This window comes from Dreissena polymorpha, chromosome 2 (assembly GCF_020536995.1).
Source record: "Dreissena polymorpha isolate Duluth1 chromosome 2, UMN_Dpol_1.0, whole genome shotgun sequence".
NCBI classification, from domain to species: Eukaryota; Metazoa; Mollusca; class Bivalvia; order Myida; family Dreissenidae; genus Dreissena; species Dreissena polymorpha.
In genome coordinates this window covers 97,284,078-97,303,872 of record NC_068356.1, presented here as the reverse complement: position 1 = coordinate 97,303,872, position 19,795 = coordinate 97,284,078, and the positions used below count along the sequence as shown (strand labels likewise).

The 19,795-nt window shown below is 34.1% G+C and overlaps 1 protein-coding gene across 2 annotated transcripts in view; it reads left to right on the top strand.

Moving 5' to 3' along the window:
* Nucleotides 1–19,601, top strand: part of LOC127868148 (cyclin-dependent kinase-like 2) — a 77,691-nt gene extending 58,090 nt beyond the window's left edge. For both annotated transcript variants that reach the window (XM_052409771.1, XM_052409770.1), the window contains 2 exons: nucleotides 7,514–7,617; nucleotides 14,911–19,601. In XM_052409771.1, the coding sequence (XP_052265731.1) occupies nucleotides 7,514–7,617; nucleotides 14,911–14,964 (158 nt within the window). In that variant the 3' untranslated portion in view covers nucleotides 14,965–19,601. The remainder of the gene's footprint in view (nucleotides 1–7,513; nucleotides 7,618–14,910) is intronic.
* Nucleotides 19,602–19,795: the final 194 nt, after the last annotated feature.

Below are 19,795 nucleotides of genomic sequence, written 5' to 3'. Positions count from 1 at the left end.
CCAAACCTATCATGACTGTGCTTAAAGTTGGGTTATGGGGGGGTCACTAAGTCAATGTGAAGAAAAACTTAAAATACTTTAGAAATCTCTTTTTCCCCCAAAAAGGTGATACTTGATCAAATGAGTAAATGGTAAGCAGCATTAATGGATGCAACAAAATCATATGCAAGGGTTATTCGATTCCAGCCTACAAAAATAAGATTTTGGTAAATTATTTAAATAAATTCTGTGCCTGGCTTAAGCCAATTAACATACTTTTTAGCTCTCCTGATTGACCGGTCTTTGTCCGTCTTCCGTCCGCCCGTATGTCATCCACATTTGTTTTTAAACACTCTAGAGGCCACATTTATTGTCCAATCTTCATAAAACTTGGTCAGAAGCTTTGTCCCAATGAAATCTCGGTCGAGTTCGAAACTGGGTCGTGCTGGGTCAAAAACTAGGTCACTAGGTAAAAAAAAAGAAAAAACTTGTTAACACTGTAGAAGTCACACTTTATGCCCAATCTTCATGTAACTTTGTCAAAATGTTTGTCTTAATGATATGTTGGTTGAGTTCAAAAGTGGTTCTGGTCCATTGAAAAACATGGCCGCCAGTGGGTGGGGAAGTTTTTTCTTGTTTGGCCATAGAGAAACCTTGTAAACACTCTCGAAGTCACAATTTTTGTCCAATCATCATGAAAGTTGGTCAAAACATTGGTTATTGATATCTTGGACGGGTTTGAAAATGGTCCAGATCGGTGAAAAAACATGTCCGCCAGTGGGCGGGGCATTTTTCTCTATATGTATATAGTGAAAACATGTGAACTCTCTAGAAGTCACATTTTTGGCCCAATTTTCATGATATTTGGTCAGAACATTTGTTTCCTTGATATGAGAGTTGAGTTCGAAAATGGTTCTGGTCAGTAGAATAACATGGCTGCTGGGAGGGGGGGCAGTTTTCTTATATTTATATAGTAAAAAAAGCTTGTGAACACTCTAGAAGTCACATTTTTTGCCCAATCATCATGAAACTTGGTGAAAAGATTGGTTTCATATATACAGTTCAACCTGCCTGAGCGACCGCCTGTTAATAGGGACCAACAGTCAATAACGACCACACCGGTTTCCTCCCGAACTATTTCACTATATATTGAACCTGCGAATAAAGCCCACCTAATAAAGATCAAAGACCGCCCTTTTACATTCCCAAAAGTCCATTTTGATAGCTTACAACGACCTCTGCAAACTTAAAAATCAACGATTTCGCAACTTTCAAAACACTAAATGACCACCGTGACGCTGTGTAGTCACGTGATACACATCTCACCAGTGGACTCCTAATGGTCGCTATGGGGATATTGGCTAGTGACAGTTTATTGCACTCGATAGCAGTTGGTTGTTTATTTAACACGCATTGCTAATTGGTAGTCGCCTGCTTTTTTTATGCATCTGACAGTTTGTCAAAAGTGTAAAAATTCGCCTTTGTATTTAAGTGACTCACGATTATTAACTAATTGCCGAAAATATCAAAGACAAATTTGAGTTTATCAACTCATTAAGGAAATTCATGGTTTCATATCAATTACGATGCCTTAAATACAATAATTTTGATAGTCATTCCCGTCTTAAATTTCTCCGTAATAAGACGTGCATAGATTATTGATAAGTAAATTGTCAGTTCAAGTTAACCATCATGGCTTCCAAGCGTAAGCGTTAAGGTCATTCGTTTGTTAGGTAAAGGACACAGTTGTAGACGAGTGGCTAGTAATCTTGGTGTAGGCAAAAATCAAATACAGAACATTATGAATTACATGTACATATACATGTATGTCAACAGTTATTTATAATGTACAGTACAGCCAAAGCGGCACAAACATAATCCGCGGCTACGCCACGGCCAGATTATTAGTCCGCGGCGGCCGAATCGTGTGTTCACGCGGCGTATCGCCGTGGCACTCGGCATCAATCCGCGCAACGACGCCGAGTCTGTATTAACCTCGCGTACTTTCGCGGAGTAAATCCGCCGCAAACGTACGCGGCGGATCGAGTGAAAAGATATCCACCTACATGTACATACATGTATGTGTAGCGTAGAATTAATTACGCGCAACTGTTTATGTTTCGTTCGATTATCATTATTTTATTTTATGCTTTCCGGTGGTTTATAGAGAAATATCAGTGAATTAAAACTGATAATTTCACTGTTACAAACAGTGGAAATTATCAGTGAAAATTATCGATAATTTTCACTGTTTACTGTGAAATGACGTCATTTTTGGGACGAATTGACGTCATTATCCCAGCGAAATTCTTTAACTAAACTCTTTAACGATGTATATAAACTGTGAAAAAAATCATAAAATAAAAAGAAAATTTGTTGGATTCGGTAGAATATCGATTTTAATTCACTCGTGATCATAGAAAATATATTTTTTCACTCGTGGCTGCGCCACTCGTGAAAATATCATTTTCTATGATCACTCGTGAATTAAAATCGATAATCCACCGAATCCAACAAATATCCTCTATATATTTGTAATCCGAAACACACTTCCGAATTTTAATGCTAACGCGTCTTTTGGCAAATTCTAGCGTCAAATAAACAGTGCTAAAATATCCTTTGTTTCATAAAAAGCGCGCGAAAATTATGCAGACATGTAGAACGTCGTTTGGAAAGTTTGGGTGTATTTTGTGTTGTATAAATACATGAACATCACGTCAGGCGAAAATCGCGTGTTCAGTGGAGAAAAAAACGCCCCGATTAGACGTTATTTCATCATCTCTATAAATAGTAACAAATGCCCAAATGTATTTGATACTTAAGGAAATATCGAGAATGTTTGTGTATCGTAAATATTTACCAGCATTTGCTTTAAAACTGGAATATACAGGATTATCGGGTAATTAGTAGCGATATTAATCGATAATATGAACAAAATAAAACGTGTTTATATATGCATATTCAAACAATAGTTATAATAAGCTGATAATTAACAAAACTACAAATACGTCGTCACCGTCTTGATTATTGATGTGGCCTCAAACTGCTAATTTTCTCAGCTAAAATATAATAGCGGAATCGACATGCAATTAATTTAAAAATCCACCATATGCTGGAGCCTTGACCACTTGTATGTGCGAAAACATAATTACGTGACCTTGTTTATGTGTGAAATACATACGCTACGGGCGGAAAACAAACTTAATAATTGGCCAGACACATTAACTATGCTAATACAATCCGCGCACAATAAATGTATTATGATTTTAATTATTATTATAATTGTTCTTTTAAAATTTGTTAACTACATGTAACTAATAATTAAAAAAAAATATTTCATGATCGCATCGACTCGGCATCATGTCGCGGACCGCGGCATGCCTCGGCGGACAGATGCGAAGTTTCGCGGCAAAATGCGACTTGCCGCCGCATACTGACGCGGCTTCAACGACTGACGCGGCATCGACTCGTTTCGCCTTGCCGCCGCGGATCGCGAAATACGTTTGTTCCGCTTTGGCTGTACTGTATATGATTAATGAAATAAATAATAAAAAATACGGAAAAATGGAAATAATTAATATAAGAAAGCATGTGTTTTCAATCCTTTATTTCATTATACATGCATAAGTATTCAAACATTTAAACAAAAGAGCACCTACATACGTAAGGTACCTATTAAAAAACTACTAGCATATGTTGCAAAGTTTCAATCGACCCTGGGAATAAAGACCACCTGTGGACAAAGACCACAACGACCAAATCCCTTGAGTGGTCTGTATTGACAGGTTAGACTGTATCTCAAATGAGTTCGCAAATGGTCCAGATCGGTCAAAAAACATTTCTGCCAAGGGGGGGGGGCAGTTTTCCTTATTTGGCTAGAGAGAAGCCTTGTGATCGAACACTATAGAAGTCACATTTTTTGCCTAATCATCATGAAACTTAATCAATACAATACAATACAATACAATCTCGGACAAGTTGGAAAATGGCTCAGAACGGTGAAACACACTTTTTAGCTCACCTGATTGCTCAGGTGAGGTTTTAGGATTGGTCTTTGTCTGCCGTCCACCGGTTCACATTTGGTTTGTAAACACTCTAGCATTCTCATTTCTCAAGTATTCTATATCAAAGTTGCTGAAAGATCTCAGTCAAGTTTGATAATGAGCAAAATCACATAATTAATGCCATAATTATTGCCCTTAGATTATCCAAATTTTCATTATATTATACAAAATCCTTGTAAACACTCAAGAGGTCACAATTTTGTTTCAGATTTTATGAATCTTGGTCATAATATTTATGTTTGTAAGCACAGTTTGATGTTTGGTAAGGGGGGGGTCAACTCAAAATATAGGTCACCAGGTTAAATCTTACAAAAGCACTCCATACGCCAGAGTTTTGGTTCAATAATAATGAAACTTGACCAGGATTTTTGTCTGGACAACATCTAGGTCAAGTTTGACGTTTGGTAAAGATTGAATGAACCAACTCCTCTCAGGTGAGAGAACTAGGGCCATTTTGGCCCTCTTGTTTCTGCTTAATTCCTAGTTTACCTTTACTGTATCAGATTATTTTTCCAATTAATTTTGTTTCTCTAAACTAGATCTTCAAATTCCACTTTGTGCACTATTTCGTCATAGCACACTTTTTCATCTCTTATGGAGCTGCTTTACTTTTAAAAGGAGATTCTCACTTCTCTGCATTTGTAAACAGTTAAAATTGATTGTATTAATTTTTAGCTCACCTGAGCACAAAGTTCTTAAGGGGAGCTATTGTGATCACCCTATGCCTACGGTGTTTTTTTTTCATTCAAAATCGTGTTTGGTAATTGGCGCCATTCCCAATGGAAAAAAGTCTATATTTTTCTTAGATGGGAGCTAAAAATTCCCAAAGGTTGGTTCCCGCCCCCCATTTTTTTTTCTTAGATCCTATTTTTTTATTCATCACTCATACATATAAGTTACACCTAAGTAAATATGATACTGAAAACACTTGTATTCACAAGCAAAACAACAACACTAATTTCCCAATTTTAGTCAAAACGCCGCAAATTTTCCCAATCCAAAGGAACCTGGCCCCATTCTCAAAATGGTGGGGAAAAAAACTGGTCCAGCATCTGTTGGCTAGGCTGTGTGTGATGTAAACTTGTAGTTCATTATTGCTCAAGAAGCCACCTTTTTCATCTAATCTTGATGAACATTCCTGAGTATGTTTATCTGGACAATATCTAGACTTAGTTCTAATCTGGGTCATGTGTGTCCAAAATCAAGGTCAACAGGTCAAAACTAAAACTAGTTACCACTCCAGGACCACTTTCATAACTAAATCTTAATGAAATATGATCTGAATGTTTGACTTGATCTTTGCATGTGTACAAATCGGGGTAATGTGCATCAAAATTAGGCAAACAGGTCAAATCTTTAAAAAAGTTGTTACCACTATAGAAGCAACATTTATTATTCAATGATTATCTTTGCAATATCTGGTCTAAATTTGAATCTGGGCCATGCATATCAAAAAACTAGGTCACTGGGTCAAAAGCCATTCTAGAGGCCACATTTATTTATGACTCAATCTTATGGCAGGATGAAACATGGTCTGCATATTATCTTGACAAAATATAGAATGAATTCAAATTTGGGTCAAGTGCTTCAAAAACTAGGTCAAATATATGAAAAACATTGTGACCACTCTATACCCAACATTAATGACTCAATCTTGATGAAACTTAGTAAGAATGTGTGTGTGTGTCTGGAAGATAGGTCAATAGATAAAACCTTTTAACAAACTCCTACCACTCTAGGGACAAAAAATATAAATCAATCTTGATAAAACTTAGTAAGAATCTGGACAAAATCTAGGCTTAATATGAAAATGGATAATGCACTTATTGAAACTACTTCCCAGGTCAGATATTGTAAAATTGTACCATTGTAGAGGCCACATTCATTTCTTTATATGAAACTGTATCAGATTGTTTATCCTGAAAAAAAGGCTATGTTTGAATCTTAATTAAGTAGGGTTAGAAATAAGATCACCAGGTCAAGTCTCCAACAATTGTTGTCTGTGAACTCAGGCAAGCACTTTAAAACTATCATAATTTTCATGTAATGCAGAATAAAAAAAAATCAAAATGGTCAATTTTAGAATTTTGTACAACCTTTGGAACTATGTTTTCACCTTTTTTTATATTCCTTAATCTGTGCATCAAATGAAAAATTGTCATCTTCAAGTTTATATGGTTTAATGTTCTGTTTCTTGAATCCAAAGTCTTTTAGAAAATGTTTAAGAAATTTAAAACAATTGTAATACATTTTGTTTTGTACCTGTTTATCAGACATTTCTTTGTGCACACTGTACACTTCTGTCTGAATTTCATATGGGAAATAATTAGTTTTTAAGCCGAAATATCAAGCAGTTTGAAACAATCTTGCTTGTTCTGTTCTATTTTTGTCTTAGCGGCTTAATTATATTATCTTCAATCAAACTTAAAATGGAAATCTCCACTGTTATTCTGTGATTTTATTATGGTGTTTATTACTTGCAATCTAAGTGATTTTTCGTAAAACTGTATGAGCAAACAAAAATGTTTTAGCTGTAGATCCTTTTAGTTTTTGAAGACATGGGTGGTATATAAAAAGCTTCTAAACGTATATGGATTCGTGACATTGACTGGCATTCTGGACATTTCCTATACTGTATGACCCTTTTGAAAAAACAAATATTTCAAGACTCCATTCTTTAAGTTGATGTCAGTATAAAAATGTAAATATTTCCGGGGGAAAAACCCACAACGTTTAAAGGGATCTTTTCACGTATTGGTAAATTGACAAAATTGAAAAAAGTTGTTTCAAATTTGCAAATTTTCAGTTTAGTTATGATATTTTTGAGGAAAAAGTATTACTGAACATTTGCCATGGTCTAATATAGCCATTATATGCATCTTTTGACGATTTAAAAACCTAAACATTATAGAGCGTTGCAACGGGAAACGATTGAATAATTTTGAGAGTTCTGTTGTTGTCGTTTGAAATCGTGAAATTACGAAGATTGCGTATATAACGTATAAAATACGCATCTTTTGTATGCTTGGAAGGATAGCTCAGTTGGCTAATGTGTTTTTACTTCAGGATTCCGGGGGTCACTGGTTCGAGCCCTGCTGCAGGCTACTTTTTTTTCCTTTTTAAAATTTTATTTTTGATTTTTTACTGGAGCTTTTAAAATTTAATGTTTACATTTATCAATATAAAGCATTTAATGACAAGCTTCAAAACATGTCAAAATCTGTGAAAAGGCCCCTGTAAGCTAGTGTATAAAAAGTACAGATTACTGTATTTGTTTACAACTTACAACCTATTTAAATTTAATTGACAATATTTACACTTATATTAAAATATTACCACTTAAGTTACTATCTTAACACTTAAGTGATCATTTTAAAGGAATCACTCAAAAAGTTTCATGTATACCACCCAAGATTCTTACTAACTCGCACCGAATAGCTCTATATCTACTAACCTCGCTCCGTTTGCAGCATCCATGGCAAAAACCAAGAGCAAGACGCAGACCGTGTCAAGGTCAAACGTGGCCACCATACCCCATATAACAAACATTGACCCCTTCCCCAGTAGTAGCCAGGTAGGTGGGCATTGTGGGCCGTGTGGGCAGTTGCTGTGTTTTTGTGCTTGTTGATGTTCGATCTATTTTTGAACAAAATATTTTATGTTCGAATCAAGAAGAAGAAAGCTTGTTTCCAAATCTGTTTCGTGCCTTTTAGTCTACAATTATGTTGCAAGGATTTGGATATAAACTTATTATCATGAAGATGAAAGTAGACCAAGAGAATAAAGTGCAAAAATAAACGTGTAAAAACTACTTAAAAATAATATTAATTTGAAAATTCGTTTCAAAATAGATTATTAACTATGTTTTCCAATCCTTGTAAATTTTCCCATTGTCACAATTGTGTGGGTATTTTTTCACCAAATATGTGTACACCTGGATATTTTAGACCAAAAAAAATACATCAGTTATCCATTAATTTGTTTTCCCAGTCCCGAACTTTACCCACACTACACAAATCTCATGGTTTTCTTACAGTAAGTATTACCGTATTCGTACGTATGTCTGTAAGTATGGCACATTGTCGTATTGTGCGGTCATGGCGCATCGTGTCGGTATCTGTTAGTGTATCTGCTCTCTTACTGTTTCTGTATGAAAGCTACTTTTTCATTATAAAGATCATGTCTGTTTTAGCTCAGAACATTGATCTAAATTACATATTGAAAGGTTTTGTTGTGTAATTTCTGGAAAATCCTACATATTCAAAAATAGCTATGCAATTTTCTGCAGAATCATTTATATTTGTCGTCATTACATTTTTAGCTCACCTGAGCACAACGTGCCCATAGTGAGCTTTTGTGATCGCCTTTTGTGGGTCGTAAGTCTTGATCCGTCAACACTTGCCTTGTTAACTCTCTAGAGGCCACATTTATTGTCCAATCTTCTTGAAATTTGGTCAGAAGATTGTTCTCAATGATATCTTGGATTAGTTCGAAAAACTGGTTATGTTTGCTTGGAAAACATGGCTGCCAAGGGGCGAGAAATTTTTCCTTATATGGCTATATATGGCTATAGTAAAATCTTGTTAACACTCTAGAGGCCACATTTATTGTCTGATCTTAATGAAACTTGGTCAGAAGATTCATCCCAATAATATCTTGGACAAGTTCGAAAATGATGCCGGTTGGTTGAAAAACATGGCTGCCAGGGGGTGGGGCATTTTTCCTTATATGGCTATAGTAAAACCTTGTTAACACTGTAGAGACCACATGTATTTTCTGATCTTCATGAAACTTGCTCAGAGGATTTGTCCCAATGATATCTTGGATGAGTTCAAAAATGGTAACCTTTGCTTGAAAAACATGGCTGCCAAGGGGCGGGGCATTTTTCCTTATATTGCTATATATTATGGCTATAGTATAATATTGTTAACACTCTAGGGGCCACATTTATTGTTCAATCATCATGAAACTTGGTCAGAAGATTAATCCCAATAATATCTTTGACGAGTTTGAAAATGATGCCATTTGGTTGAAATACATGGCCGCCAGTGGGCGGGGCATTTTTCCTTATACATGTATGTCTATAACAATGAAACCTTGTTAACACTCTAGAGGCCACATTTATTTTCCGATCTTCATGAAACTTGGTCAGAAGATTTTTCCCAATGATATCTTGGACGGGTTTGAAAATGGTAACCTTTGCTTGAAAAACATGGCTGCCAAAGGACGGGGCATTTTTCCTTATATGGCTATTGTAAAATCTTGTCAACACTCTAGAGGCCACATTTATTGTCCAATCTTCATGAAACTTGGTCAGAAGATTCATCCCAATAATATCTTGGAAGAGTTAAAAAATGATGGCCTTTAGTTGAAAAACATGGCTGCCAAGGGGCAGGGCATTTTTCCTTAAATGGCTATAGTAAAAGCTTGTTGACACTCTAGAGGCCACATGAATTTCTCTGATCTTCATGAAAGTTGGTCAGAAGATTTGTCCCAATGATATCTTGAACGAGTTCGAAAATGGTTTTGGTTTCTTTAAAAACATGGCCACCAGGGGGCTGAGCATTTTTCCCTATAAGGCTATTTATGGCTTTTGCAAAACCTTGTTAGCACTCTAGAGGCGACATTTATAGTCCAATCTTAAAGAAATATAGTGAGAAGATTTGTCTTATTGATAACTAGGATGAGTTTGAAAATGGTTACTTTTGCTTGTAACATGGATGCCAAGGGGTGGGGCATTTTTCCTTATATGGCTATATATAGCTATAGTAAATCTTGTTAACACTCTAGAGGCCACATTTATAGTCCGATCTTCATGAAACTTGGTTAGAAGATTCATCCCAATAATATCTTGGAGAAGGTAAAAAATGATGCCGGTTGGTTGAAAAACCCGGCCACCACGGGGGCGGGGCATTTTTCTTTATATGGCTATAGTAAAACCTTGTTAACACTCTAGAGGTCACATTTATTTTCCGATCATCATGAAACTTGGTCAGAAGATTTGTCCTAATGATATCATGGATGAGTTTGAAAATGGTTTTGGTTGCTTTAAAAACATGGCCACCAGGGGCAGAGCATTTTTCCTTATATGGCTTTATATGGCTATAGTAAAACCAAGTGACACTCTAGAGGCCACATTCATTGTCAAATCTTCATGAAATTTGGTCAGAAGATTGGTCTCAATGATATCTTAGATGAGTTTGAAAATAATTATGTTTGCTTGAAAAACATGGCTTCCAAGGGGTGGGGCTTTTTTCCTTTTATGGCTTTAGTAAAATCTTGTTAACACTCTAGAGGCCACATTTACTGTCCGATCTTCATGAAACTTTGTCAGAAGATTCATCCCAATAATATCTTGAAAGAGTTAAAAAATGATGCCGGTTGATTGAAAAACATGGCTGCCAGGGGGCGGGGCATTTTTCCTTATATGGCTGTAGTAAAACCTTGTAAACACTCTAGAGGTCACATTTATTTTCCTATCTTCATGAAACTTGGTCAGAAGATTTGTCCCAATAATATCTTGTTATCTCAGGTCAGCGACTTTGGGCCTTTCAGGCTCTCTTGTTTGGTAATTCAATAAATGACAATAACGTGGAGACATAAATTCATGAATTTCATTTTTAAATTACCTATAAGGTTGTGGTGTTGAATTATTAATAATGTGTTGCATTCAAAATCTGTGAGGAGTTTATTCATAAACAACATTATCATTTGAATTATAATATTTGCACATGTTTGATATAAAAAAAGGGACCAGGTATGTATGTTTAATGTTTGCATTAAAACCTCTGCAGCAAGTTAAAAGTATATCAGAAAATAATGTGTCAATTAATTTTACATTGATAAAATAAAGTCAAGTAACTAGTAAATCTAATGGAACACAAACAATGGAATAAAAGTGAATATATTAATTTTTTTCTTACAAATGCAATGCAAATAAACTAGGTATTTCAATAAGGTGTTGATAACACATCCTCTGTTTTAAATTGCATTTATTGTCTTTGATATGGCGTGTGTTGGCTGTTTTAAATGCAAAATAGCTGAAAATCACAATACCTCAACTGGTCATTAAGGGTTTACGCTCATCAATATTATTCTTCTAAAATAAAGTTAGCAGTATCTATACAGCTTTACTGCATTAGAGTTTTACAGGAAATGTTAAGTGTCTGTTTAGTACAGAGTGTAATGTAACCATCTATGTGTAGTATCTGTATTTATCTGGATTGTCAAACTAAAGCATGCTGTATGCATGGATTATGTTGGGCATATATCTCTCATGTCTGCATTAATTTGGCCTTTTAAACATTAGGAATAATTGTTAACCAAGTTTTCCGAAGGAAAAAACTGGTAATTAGATCGGCGAATGTCGGTGGGCGGCTGGCAGGCTGGCGGAACAAGCTTGTCCGGGCCATAACTTTGTCTTTCATTGTGAGATTTTAAAATCATTTGGCACATTTGTTCACCATCATTAGACGGTTTGTAGCGCCAAAGAATTACGTCGATATCTCCAAGGGTAAGGTCACACATTGAGTTCAAAGGTCAAAAATGGCCATAAATGAGCTTGTCCGGGCCATAACTAGTCATTCATTGTGAGATTTTAAAATCATTTGGCACATTTGCTCACTATCATTAGACGGTGTGTCGCACAAAAGAATTACGTCAATATCTCCAAGGTCAAGGTCGCCACGACTAAAAATATCTATTTTTAAAACAAAGGGGGTTAATTATAAACAATCAGTTCAGTTTGAGTTGCCTCCCTTTATCAGACTTTTTTTCAAATTGAAAACCTGGTTTTGTGACAATTTTGTCCCTTGTTTTGATCTTATATTTGCAAATCTGTCTACCCTACCTACAAAATCAACAAATATTTATGTGCAACAAATAATAGTGATTTTGCAGTATGCAATATAATTGTAAATGTGAAAAAAAACATGTGACCTTTTTCCTGTACATGTATTTGCATCCAAATAATCCTTTAACACAGCTTATGCCTGTGATAACTCAGATTAAATTAATTGAATAAAGCTGTCTAAAAATAAATGTCAATGTGTTGTAAAACTTGTGTTTCATCTAAGGTTTTGTATGCATAAACCTCTTAAATTGAAAGGTATAGTTGATCATAATTCCACTAGCCTTATGGCAACTTTATGATATCTAGATGTGAAAGAAATTAGGTGTAGTGTTGTACCTATACATTTAAGTTGTATTGTTATCAACAAATTGCCTGTTTCATGTTTTGTTGTAAGCTGTAAAATATTGTTGTTCATTTGTAATTGTCATGCCCCCTGGATCAAATGATCAGGGGTATATTGTATTTGGCCTGTCCGTCTGTCTGTAATTGTATTTGTCTGTCATTGTATGTATGTGTCTGTCCCAAAACTTTAACCTTGGTCATAACTTTTGCAATATTGATGATAGCAATTTGATATTCGGCATGCACATGTTTCTCATGGAGCTGCACATTTAGAGTGGTGAAAGGTCAAGGTCATCATTTAAGGTTAAAGGTCAAATATATGGCTTCAAAGCGGCGCAGTAGGGGTCATTGTGTTTCACAAACACAGCTATTGTTTTGTCTTATGTTTGTGATATATGTTATCAACTCTTACAACTGATGATAAAGACAAACATTTAAACATGTTTTCAAATTCTTGTAGTAAACAGAAAGTAATAAGTAATTGTTAATGTCCAGCATTGATAGTTACTCTTTTATAACCTACATATTTTTATGTTCATAGCATTTCTATCAATATTTTAAGACAAAAATAACTTTCAATTTAAGCATCTTCTTGTGCTAGTTTTGTTTTCTTGATTTCAATAATGTACTTGTCTTGCTTGAGAGTTCTGTAAGATATCTGTTACTGTTTATCCTAGGACCCTGTGTATGCATTTACCGGGTATAATGGCCCATTTTCAAACATAAACAACAATATTTGTTGTCACGGTGTACATACTTTTTTAAGGGTCCATTTCAGATTTGTTTTTACTTTTACTATAGGTTTGTATTGGCACAAAATTAGGACCATTTTATGTTCAGTCTTTTGAGTATTGTTCTATAAAAAATAAAAAATTAGCCTATCTCAGACAAAACGGGGTTTAATGAATTTATGAGAAGTATCTTCCCTGAATCACCTATGCAGTCTGCACAGGCTTATCAAAGTCAACACTTTTTGCCTTAGCTGGATTTTTTGCTAAAAAGAGACTTTGTTTCAAAAAAGATAAGAAAAAAATGGGAAATATTGTCCCTGATTAGCCTTTGCAGACAGCACAGACTTATCTGGGACAACACTTTATTGCATGCATTAAGCCCTGTTTTCCCAGAATGCGGCTCAAATAAGTGTTTTAATGGCCGGTTTCAGATTCGAAGTAAGAGCTATCAATATGGTTCGATGGTCAATCGATACCTTGGGCCAAGACCCCAGTCTTGGCTCAGTAGAACACTGCCGCAATATGTTCAGCGGGCCCTGAATAGTTACAAAAACTGCGCAAACCCCACCATAAATGAGAACGATGTATAAATTGGTAAAACTGATAACTAAAAAAGATGTAGTTTAGGTCAATTAAAATAAGCTGCATTAACCATAGTGAAATTAAATTTAATTTATCTGTAATTTTCTAATATATGCTCAGAACTAACACAATAATCTTTTCAGGTATGTCAACCAACCTCCCAAAGTGATAGATGCTTCAAACTTATAGAAGTATTAACTTAATAGTTCATTATAATTCTTTAATATAATTACTCTTTTAGACTAAAATGTTTGAGATTTTTGCTACTTATTAACTCCCTTCAAAGAATGTTCATTTAGAGTTTGAAGAAAAAAAAATCAATCCGGTTTACACTTGCATGTTTATGACATACATGTATTCTCAAGAAATAGTCTGTATTCATTATTTTTATATCTGCTTAACCACAAAGTCAATAATAAGAGTAATTTAAATAAAATTTTATCAAATGTTCTTTTGGTTAGTTTACAGCCAAAAATGTGACAAGATGTTATAGCTTCAGCCTTATAAAATTTCTATTATAATTTAGTGTATTATTTTTAGAATATTTGACTGAAATGTGAAAATGATATATACATATATTAATATAAAAATGTTTGTAAATGGTTTAAACTTATGGGTTGTGAATAAATTCATGTGCAGTAGCAATACCAGTAACAACAATTTTAACAAGTCATATAATGATGCATGGTCTAAAAAGTCATAATGTAAAAATTTAATAAAAGTTAATATAATGTAATAAGAAATGTTAAATAAATAAACTTTTGAGATTGTAATTATAAGATTCAAATATTTTCTCTCAATTTTAATGCATGTATTGGATGTCAATGTTAAGACTACCTTTTTGTTAAGTCAACATCTGTAGAAAAATATTGGATACCTAAAATAGTCAATATAAGCTGAAATTCAGCTCCATTTCAATTATTGTAACATGTAGAATATTTTTCTGGAAAAATTTGCATATTTTATCATGTTATATATTTTATATTGATTATTTATTAACTAATATAGAGTGTAAAGGTTTTAGAACAGTTTTAGATTTGTAGATATTTCTTTGATCTCTGCACTTACTCGTTAACATTTACTTCCAATTACATTTAGATTACTTTATTGGAACATATTCTTTGTATTGGATTTATTAACCCTGATCATATGTTCCTTGAATGCAAGAAGAGTTAATCAGGCTGTTTTGCATATATGCTTAGGACAGTCTCACTTTCAAGTACAATGATCTGTTGAGGGCCACAAGGGCTTATCAGCCTTTTTTGCCCATTCAACTATAAGATGATTTTGCTTATAGGGGACAATTTTATTTATTTGTTATTGTTAATTTTATGTTAAATTTGTTAACCTTTTATTCAAGGTGGAAACTCACAGTTCAGAAAAAAGCAGCGAGAGCAACCTACCCTCAGTATGATGATGTCGCGTCTGCTGCCACCCAGTTTTCGGCGGGAAATGCCCTGACCAGTAGACAGGAAGTAATGTCACAACAGGAAGTGAGGTCAAACCAACCGGGCATTGAAAAACTACAGTACTTGGTTCCCTCCATCGCTGTTATTAAACTGTAGAACCGTATTATGGTGCTTTTCGATTGGCTGTGGTGTCAAGCGAGTGTTATTTTACAGCGTTACAGTGATAGTAAATTATTTATTGATTAATATCCCACTTATTTTTTCCTGCAGTCGTTATTATGCCATCTAGTGGGTAATTTATATTGCTTGACTTGCATTTGATTTAGGAATGAACTAAGAAATAAATCAACATCAATAACATGTTATTCATCAGATTTCCTTGCATCACATTTTTGCCGTCTTTGAATTCATGGTCTGGTGTGAATTCAAGTATCATTCATATGACTCGAGTTTGATGTTACTAAACAATACTGAATGAAATCAGCTTCTTTCTTTCATTACTTTATTGAAGCTGTAAAATCCAGTGTGCTGCATTTAAAATAACATTGCTGCATTTATTTTTTGCATTTGATATCTCGCAGGTGTTTCAAATTGTCTTGCGAATCTATGTGGCTGATAGTGTGTGTATATAAATGATGTATTTAACAGAATGTATTTAGTATGTTTTATTGATGCTGATTTCTGGTCTGTGATATTTTGATCATCATGAAACCATTGATGCAGTTTATGTTGTACTTGTTCCCATTTTCTGCATATCAGTCATATGTAAGAGATACTTTTATCCACCTGCATTTTGTATTCAAGCAAAACTGACAGTGTTATAGCAAATGTTTTGCTGCTTAGATTGTATTGAATTGAAAATAAAATGTGTTTGTTAATCACACGTTTTATAAATCTGGATTTTTATGTCCCCCACTATAGTAGTGGGGGACATATTGTTTTTGCCCTGTCTGTCTGTTGGTCTGTTGGTCTGTCTGTCTGTCTGTTTGCGCCAACTTTAACATTTTGCAATAACTTTTGCTATATTGAAGATAGCAACTTCATATTTGGCATGCATGTGTATCTCATGAAGCTGCACATTTTGAGTGGTGAAAGGTCAAGGTCATCCTTCAAGGTCAGAGGTCAAATATATGTGGCCAAAATCGCTCATTTTATGAATACTTTTGCAATATTGAAGATAGCAACTTGATATTTGGCATGCATGTGTATCTCATGGAGCTGAACATTTTGAGTGGTGAAAGGTCAAGGTCATCCTTCAAGGTCAGAGGTCAATTATATGTGGCCAAAATCGCTCATTTTATGAATACTTTTGCAATATTGAAGAAAGCAACTTGATATTTGGCATGCATGTGCATCTCATGGAGCTGCTCATTTTGAGTGGTGAAAGGTCAAGGTCAAGGTCATCCTTCAAGGTCAGAGGTCAAATATATGTGGCCCAAATCGCTTATTTTATTAATACTTTTGCAATATTGAAGATAGCAACTTGATATTTGGCATGCATGTGTATCTCATGGAGCTGCACATTTTGAGTGGTGAAAGGTCAAGGTCAAGGTCATCCTTCACAAGGTCAAGGTCATCCTACAATGTCAAACATCATATAGGGGGACATTGTGTTTCACAAACACATCTTGTTCATGATATGTTTATTTAAAAAAAAAATAGAACAGCTAATATTTCTTAACGAAATGAAATCTTTCTCATTGAATTTTTTTGACTCGCTACAGTATTTGTTTTTATATGTTTTAATTGTAAATTTAATTTATATTTAAGTTCCTGAAAAACATAATAACTTACATGTTGCAAATTGTATTTTGATTTATATAATAGTTCCAGTTATCTGAATGTATGATTAATTATTCTAGCTGTCTGCTGTACAATTAGACAATTTCATGAATTGTTGATATAGGATAGTGGTATCTGAAAGTTGTAATTTTACTTTTTATCTCCATATTAAACAATGAAGCCCAATTTAAAATGCTAGTTTAATCAAGTACAAATTATATTCGTGGTCAAAATTTGCTATTGTGATATTAAAAAAAAAACTCCATTAATTTCATGTTTTGAATATTATGGTACCAGCACTTCCTTTTTTTAATGCATTGTAAACCACTTGTAATTAATCAGGACAGTTTAATTGTATAAAAATAAAAGACTATACATACAGTTATTTTAGCTACCATGAACATTACCAAGTCCTATACTTGTTTTTACAATGTTATGCAAGTAAATCATCTCCATCAGTAACTTGTTTGTGCTAGATGCCTTAATATTTTTCAGTTTTTGCTTGACAATTTTTATAATTTTCACCTGTCACTCTGTTGTAATTTATTTCTACTCAACTGAGATTGGGCTATAATGCAGGGTTTTTCCTTTTCATGCATAATATCAACACTACTTTCAGTATTATAGAAAACTTGGATCACAACCCCACAGGTAGCTTACAATGATCGCACTCAAGTGTTGTATATATGTCTTGTTTATACAGCAGGGAAGAAATTTAAAAGACAGTTGTCTCCCATTGTTAAACATAGTGTAATTTCGAACATAAGATGCTGTAAAACAGACCATAAATCTTTAAAAAGACAGGATTTTCATCCAGAAGACTTCCTTTATAAAGTTCCATTAATGAGGAAAGTGTTGTCCCTGATTAGCGTGTGCGTACTGCACCAGCTTAACTGGGACATTACTGTATGCGCAGGCTTTAAACAGTGTTTTCTCTTAGCGTGGCTCATATGTGGTTATAGCAGTCATGAATTATTTGGTTGTATTGATCAACCTGTGGGTATTGGATAATCATAGAAACCATTTCTTGTGCAATGTAGGCCAGTTTTTTTTAATGGAATACTTTCAATTGAAGCTCGCAAAAATCACTCAGTTCCACTTTTCGGGTCCTTTAAATGTAACACACAGTTTTGGGTATAAATAATGAATCAGGAATTCTTTTATTGTTGAAAGGTAGACAGAGATATTTATTTACGGTATCTAACAAGATATGTATTACTTCAAAGTTTGATTTTAGAACAACTTTCAGTATTTGCATTTGAGAAATATAAGCCGTATGGCTTTTGCTGAGAATTTCAGAACATGCATTACATGTACCAATTATTGTAGAATAAATGAAGGAAGAAATTTCCATGCTTGATTAGAATGTCATTAGTTTAGAAACATAGTTTAAACCAATGTTCAGTATCAAGAAGGAGTATTTATATCAGTATTTAAACAAAACAGAATCTCTCCTTTATCAAAGGGTATTTTAATGTTTTAGCCAGTTTAATTTTATATGTCTATAAAATATTTGTTGCCAAAGCCAGTTTGCATTGTGTTTATCATTTTAGCAGATACAGGCAATTAATTGATAGTTTATCTGTGGTGATTGAGTGCCAAAACATAGTTGAAAAATTAAAAAATGTGGTTATTTATTGTTTGTTTATTCGATTATTGATTGAAGAATGAAGATTGTTTTTACATCTGCCCCATTGGTTGTTATGAAATGCCAAAATAGCACTTTTCTTGAAACTTAATATGCAGTAATAATCCCCACCACATGACTTGTGTAGGGATTGGTTATGAAGTTCTTTCTACCGACATTTCCCCACTCCGTCCTACCTATGAATCAAGTTGGGCAGTAGTAAGGTACTGAAGTATGTGCACTGAGTACTGGTAAAAAGGGCTAACACAGGAGAAGTGTGAGTTAGTTAACCCTCTCCCACTTAGAAGCAAAGTGTAAATGGCTATATGCAAACAGCATAAAACCAGATCAGCCTGCGAGTAATTCGCAGTCTGTTCAGGTTTTATGCTGTTTGCTGCTCATCAGTTTCTAAGGGATGGCAATGAAGCCTTTAAAACTTGAATCTAGAAAGAAAGGTCTTAAGTTATATTTAACTTTCTAAGGGACTACAAATGCGTAAAAATACGTATCAAAGTGATAAAGGGTTAATTAAATGGTGTTGAAATTGGCAAAGAAACACCAATAAACAAACAAACATGACCTTAAACATACTTTGTTGCATGCTTAAATCTTTAAGTTTGATACACACTGTATGATTATCAAGCTCAAATATTTTTCTTGCCACAGAATAATAGACTTAAAGGTGCCATTATTTGTGACTATTTTGAAGTATATTATTGCAGACATAGTTTCTTTGATTTAACTGTGCATTGCTCATGTTTTTACAGTGTATGCTTTACAGTGAACAGCAGAAAGTTGTTTAAAAAAAACTTAATAACTATGCAATATATTTTCCTTATTGGATTATTCATCTGTTCTTATGTTATGAAAAACAGAATGTGCGGAAAATTTCCCAAAGTACAAGGATTTTTGAAAAAAGAAAAATAATATGTACGGAATGCAGTATTTTTTGGAGAAGTGGTGTTGTTTTCTGAATAAGAAAATGACCTTCAAAGATATGGCTATTGTTCGTATAATTGTTCTTGCATTTATCATTGTTGTTGTTATTTATAAGTATGTATCTATGGATCAGTATTGTAATTAAAATGTTACTTTAATTTTTACAAAGTTCCATTTTATTTGTACTTTTATGTTGTTCTTAACTCCATGTGCATGGATGAAGCTCAGATTTGTTAATTGAAAATGCATCCTTTACTTATTTTGTTACTTTGAAAAATTATGTTTTGAAGCATATTATGCCTTGTTTTTATTGTTACTCAAAAATGAACTGATGCGTTATAGGCTGTAGGACCCCCCTGTTGATATACCGAAAAGCTCGATCTAAGCAGTAAAGCCTACAGACTGAATGGATCAAACCTATGAAGAGATTTAACCTTTGAAATGTTCAAACCTATTTTATGATAGAACCAATGTGGTGATCAAACCCA